General features: G+C 51.6%; 1 protein-coding gene across 1 annotated transcript; it reads right to left on the bottom strand.

The window, feature by feature from the left end:
- Positions 1-433: 433 nt before the first annotated feature.
- LOC133362574 (protein Wnt-5b-like) lies at positions 434-5,538 on the bottom strand. The gene is made up of 3 exons (XM_061581512.1): positions 5,041-5,538; positions 3,943-4,184; positions 434-507 (listed from the first exon to the last, which is right to left on the bottom strand). The coding sequence occupies exons 1-3, from the start codon at positions 5,127-5,129 to the stop codon at positions 434-436; spliced, it is 405 nt and encodes a 134-aa protein (XP_061437496.1). The 5' UTR covers positions 5,130-5,538.
- Between the last annotated feature and the right edge of the window lie 588 nt (positions 5,539-6,126).

Here is a 6,126-nt window from a genome sequence, read left to right on the forward strand (position 1 = left end):
CCACAACGCAAGCAGCATAAACACAATAAATAATCTCACGACGTTTCGGCCACAACGCAAGCAGCCGTCCTCAGGTGGAGAACAGGTCTGTCGGTAAAGTTACGAAGAATGGAAGTAATAAAATAATACAAATAAAACACAATAAAATAATTCTCACGGACGTTTCGGCCACAACGCAAGCAGCCGTCCTCAGGTGAAACCGGGTCTGTCGAGGCGACAGCGTCTGAAATACAACCCCTAGACAACTAAGCCCAACTATATACATGTGCAGCATTTCACAAAGGGGGTGATGTAATGAAGAGCCTACGTCGGATTCACGTGGCGATCGGCTTTGCCGGTCCCGCTCTACAGCCAATGGGGGGAGAGCCTGGGAGCATGGCCCCGGCGTGATCACGGGATGTCAGCCAGGTGATTGGTTCTGCTGGTCTTGGCCTCAGCCAATGGGAAGACAAGTCGGGGCCTGGTCCCGGTAGTTGATGGGGAATCTAGGTGATTGGTTCTGCTGGTCTTGGCCTCAGCCAATGGGAAGACAAGTCAGGGACGTGGTCCCGGGAGTTGATGGGGAATCTCGGTGATTGGTTCTGCTGGTCTTGGCCTCAGCCAATGGGAAGACAAGTCAGGGGCCTGGTCCCGGGAGTTGATGGGGGGGATCTGGAACATTCGGCGCAGGCTGTTGAGGATTGGCTGGAGGGTACCACGTGACCCAGGCGTTAAATAAGGGGAGAGACACGGGGTCAGACACGGAACTAAGAGAGGGAGAGAGAGGGGCCACGCGCGAGTGGGGCTCCAGGTGCCACGTGGCGGTGGGTCTCTGGTGTCTGTCTGCCCGCTTCCCGTTGCCTGCCAGCAACGGGGAGTGTTTGTGAGCTGCAAGAAGTGAAATAAAAGGACCGATTCCACAAGCCGTCTCCAGCGTGTTATTACAAAACGATACTTTTTCCCGTAACAGGACCCTGCGGGGTGGGCTGGTAGGAACGAGTAACCAAAAAATATAAACATAATGTATTATTACACTTGTTTAGCCAGGAAAGCCCCACTGAGTCTAAAGGTTTTTGTAGGGTCCTGCCAAGTGTTTGCAGTAGGGGGCGATGTTGCTACACCTAATCGGACGATACGAAGGGAGAGTTTGAGGCCTACTTCTAGGCTTTAGGCCTAGCTGTAGGCTTTAGGCCGCTGTGAGTTAATTTTAAATTTAAATGTTTTAATTGTTAATGTAAAAGCTTTAAATGTAAATGTTTCTATTTAAAAACATCAGGGAATGTAACATTGTGAAACATTAACTCCCTTTCACACACGCGGGGGTACGATACGAAGGGAGAGTTTGAGGCCTAGTTCTAGGCTTTAGGCCTAGCTGTAGGCTTTAGGCCGCTGTGAGTTAATTTTCCCATAAAAAAAACATTCCTCACGACAATCCCTACCGCCCGCTCGCTCACCCGCCGGCCCGCTTCGTTGTTGTGCAGTTCCATCAGGAGGAACTTCGACAAAGACTTGCGTCGCCCTCCTTGCCTCCAGCGGTCTTTGACGCCCGCGTCCAAGAACAACTTGGCAAAATGGCGTCCGTATTTGACGTTGTCTCCGGGAAGCAACCAGGGTTGGTAGGTCCACGTGCAGTTTTGCCGGATCACCTCTGACGTGTTGCAGGCGCGCGCCACGGCGTGCACCACGCCGGCGGCGGTGAGGGCGGAGAAGAAGGCGGCCTCGCGAGAGCCTGGGCCCCCCCACCCCCCCCACCCACAAAACAATTTGATCATTTGTCTATAATGGAGGTTGTTTGTTTTTCTGGCGTAGATCGCCGAAATAGAAACGTCACCTCAACAACTCTTGGAACCTCCCAGTTCAACCAGTCTACACAACAAAGACTCATTCTTAGCAACGATTTCAGCCGCACCACCTCTACATAACAAAAGGCGCAGTCCCATTTACACGCATCTTTACATCAGCCGCACCTTAACAACTCTTGAAACCTCCCGGTTCAACCAGTCTACACAACAAAGACTCATTCCTAGCAACGATTTCAGCCGCACCACCTCTACATAACAAAAGGCTCAGTCCCATTCACAGCAGCCGCACCTTTACATCAGCCGCACCTTAACAACTCTTGGAACCTCCCAGTTCAACCATTCTACACAACAAAGACTCATTTTTGGCAACGATTTCAGCCGCACCACTTCTACATAACAAAAGGCTCAGTCCCATTTAGACGCACCTTTAAAATCATCCGCACCTTAGTTTACACAACAAAGGCTCATTCCTAACAGCGTGCTTCAGCCGCACCGAACCCCACAACAATAATATTCAGGGCCTACCCTTAGCTCCTCCCACCCTCAACCAGTATATATATACAAGGACTGTTTTCTTGGAATTTCCCTCACTTGATACAGCTGTCGTGCTGTGACGGTTCCACCTGAACCTAACCCAAACCTAGATTTGAAGCTTTCGTGACTGCAAGGATTCATATTCTTAGTTTTTTCGGTAAAGTCACTGTGTAGGTAAAACATTAAAATTAGTAAAAGTAAAATAAAAATCACGACGTTTCGGAGGCAACACAAGTCTCCGTCATCAGGTGGGACCGTCACAGCCAGATTTGCTGCATCAAGTGAGGCAATCTTGAATCTTTGCCTCACTTGATGCAGCAAATCTGGCTGTGACGGTCCCACCTGATGACGGAGACTTGTGTTGCCTCCGAAACGTCGTGATGTTTATTTTATTTTACTTTTATTAATTTTAATGTTTTACCTACACGGTGACTTTACCGAAAAAAACCTAAGAATACTAACCCTAAGCCTAACGCGCTCGTTACCCTGGTACAGCACTGACCTGTTGCCGTGTGTTGGAAAGTAAATTCTCCGCCACATTTACAACGCGGGTATCGCGATCTTTCGCCGAGGGGACAACCGCCGTCACGGGCGATAGCCAAAATTGGCCACATTCTATTTAAGCGACACTCTAAACCAAACTGAATTGGCCGTGTCGGATGGTGGCGGGTAGACACCGCAGCATTCACGTTGATGCGATCTAACACAAAACCTTGATGATGAGCAAGCACCTTGTGAGACACAAGACACGGCTTCATACCTGGGGACTGCCTGGGCCACACTTGGGCAGGGTGACCAACCCCGACTTGAAGGGGTCACCGTCAAACAGACGCGGTCACCCCGTTGCGTGCTTTCAGGATACATTACACTACGCACCGCACACTGATACACTACTGTAGTGTGTAGTACACTACGCACCGCACACTGCTACACTACTGTAGTGTGTAGTACACTACGCACCGCACACTGCTACACTACTGTAGTGTGCAGTACACTACGCACCGCACACTAACACCGCACACTACTACACCACTGTAGTGTGTGGTACATAGTGTAGTAGTACACACTGTGTACTACACACTACAGCAGTATAGTAGTGTGCAGTACACAGTGTATAGTACACTACGCACCGCACACTACTACGCTACTCTAGTGTGTGGTACATAGTGTAGTACACACTATGTACTACACACTACAGCAGTATAGTAGTGTGCAGTACACAGTGTGTACTACACACTACTACGCTACTGTAGTGTGTAGTACACACTGTGTACTACACACTACAGCAGTATAGTAGTGTGCAGTACACAGTGTGTAGTACACTGCGCACCGCACAATACTACACTACTGTAGTGTGTAGTACACTACACACCGCACACTGCCACGCTACTCTAGTGACGTAGAACGGCTCGCTACGGCGCCAAGCGCCCGTCACTCAAACCCGCCCGTCACCGGCAGAGGCTCGAAGCCGCCTCTCACCCGGGCGACGATCTCCTTACCCGACCGAGCCAAAGGGACCAGCCCGTCCTCCGTGCACTCTCACCCGGGCGACGATCTCCTTACCCGACCGAGCCAAAGGGACCAGCCCGTCCTCCGTGCACTCTCACCCGGGCGACGATCTCCTTACCTGCCCGAGCCAAAGGGACCAGCCCGTCCTCCGTGCACGGCGCCTTGCGCTTGCGCTTCGCCTGGAACTGGTGCCGATACTCGGCGATCGCCAGCCGCGCGCCGTCCACCACGAGCTTCATGAAGTGCGGCTGCTGCCGGCAGACGTGGCGCTGTGCGGGGGACAGCCCCGGGGCCACGCTGCACAGCAGCAGCGGACGCTGCGAGGGGTCCACTGCCGGGGGGACCCACATTGCCAGCGACCTGCAGAGGAGGGGTGGGAGGTGGGGAGGGTCACGGTGGCTAGGAGATGTTGACTACCTCGCCTGGTACGCAGGAGGTCGTGGGTTCGATCCAAACCCTGACGCCTGCTGCTGCTGCTGTATATTTGGAGTCTGTGTGTCTCTCTCTCATCATCGTCACGGTGGCTAGGGGATGTTAACTCTCTTGTCTGGTACGCAGGAAGTCGTGGGTTCTATCCAGACCCTGATACCTGCTGTATATTTGGAGTCTGTGTGTCTTTCTCTCTCATCATCACGGTGGCTAGGAGATGTTAACTACCTCGCCTGGTACGCAGGAGGTCGTGGGTTCTATCCAAACCCTGACGCCTGCTGCTGTATATTTGGAGTTTGCGCGTCTCTCTCTCTCTCATCATCACGGTGGCTAGGGGATGTTGACTACCTCGCCTGGTGTACAGGAGGTCGTGGGTTCGATCCCAACCCTGACGCCTGCTGCTGTATATTTGGAGTTTGCGTCTCTCTCTCATCATCGTGGTGGCTATGAGATGTTGACTACCTCGCCTGGTACGCAGGAGGTCGTGGGTTCGATCCCAACCCTGACGCCTGCTGCTGTATATTTGGAGTTTGCGTCTCTCTCTCATCATCGTGGTGGCTAGATACATTTTTAATGACAACATTTATACATTTACGCGATCTAACCCCCCCCCGCAAAAAAACTCTTGTGGATGATATTGGTCACGAAAGCCCTGCCCGCTACCAGGTGTACGGGGGGCGTGTGTGTGCAAGACGTTAGGTAAGGTTGCTCATAAATAAATAAACTCAGAAACGTGTCGCGCTCATCGCAGCAGCGGAGGATTGACGAGGAAGAGAGCGGCGCTGACCACCAGGCGGCGCTGGCGACTGCCCCCAGCTGTGCGAAGGCGCAGAGTCCCAGCAGCAGCAGCAGCAGCGGCGGGGAGACGGAACCCATCGGAGTTCTCACGGCCAGCGACTCTGTGCAGGAGAAGCGGAGCGGGGGTGACGATGTCAACACACCTCGCACGGTACGCAAGAGGTCGTGGGTTCCATCCCGACGATGCCCGCTGCTGCTGCTGCTGTATATTGTGAGTTGTCATGTCTCACTCATCATCATCGTCATCATCACGGTGGCTGGGAGATGTTAACTTCCTCACCTGGTACGAGGGATTGAACCCACGACTGCTTGAGTACCGGGCGAGGGAGTCAACATCTCACCACCGTGGTCGTGATGAACTCCGACTGCTGATGTCTGTAGCCGACCGACCTTATAACCAGATAAATCCCTGCAGTCACGAAAGCTTTAAATAAAACAATTCTCAATTTAAATTTACGCATTTTGATGTCACGTCACATTTCTCAACCCCAACCCCACCGTCACAAATGTCTGACCCCCCCCCAGGTGCGTGACGTCATTTATGGACGGCCCCAAAGACCCCGCGCCACAACCAAGAGCAGAACATCTGTGGAGATAATTCAGTGACGAAAACATGTTTTATTGTTGTCCCTGGGTAGTAAAGTGTCATTACCTAATAACCCACTCCACTAACAACAGTGTGACAACAACATTGACCCTTAGTGGTAGAGTGAGGTCCCTGGGTAGTAAAGTGTCATTACCTAATAACCCACTCCACTAACAACAGTGTGACAACAACATTGACCCTTAGTGGTAGAGTGTTACTGCCTAATAGCTAGTGCCTCACAAGTAGAGAAAGGGGCTCTTAATACTCCACACAAACTTTGTATTTGTGACCCAGCACACACAAGCTGAGTGAACAATCCACTCCATTAACAACAGTGTGACAATAACATTGACCCTTAGTGGTAGAGTGTTACTGCCTAATAGCTAGTGACTCACTAGTAGAGAAAGTGGGATATTAAGCTCCACAAATTCTAGATTTGAAGCTTTCGTGAGTATAAGGATTCATAATCTGAGGTTAAAATCACGTAGG

Source organism: Lethenteron reissneri, unplaced genomic scaffold (assembly GCF_015708825.2).
Source record: "Lethenteron reissneri isolate LAM-NWPU_2019-01 unplaced genomic scaffold, ASM1570882v1 scaffold_1532, whole genome shotgun sequence".
NCBI classification, from domain to species: domain Eukaryota; kingdom Metazoa; phylum Chordata; class Hyperoartia; order Petromyzontiformes; family Petromyzontidae; genus Lethenteron; species Lethenteron reissneri.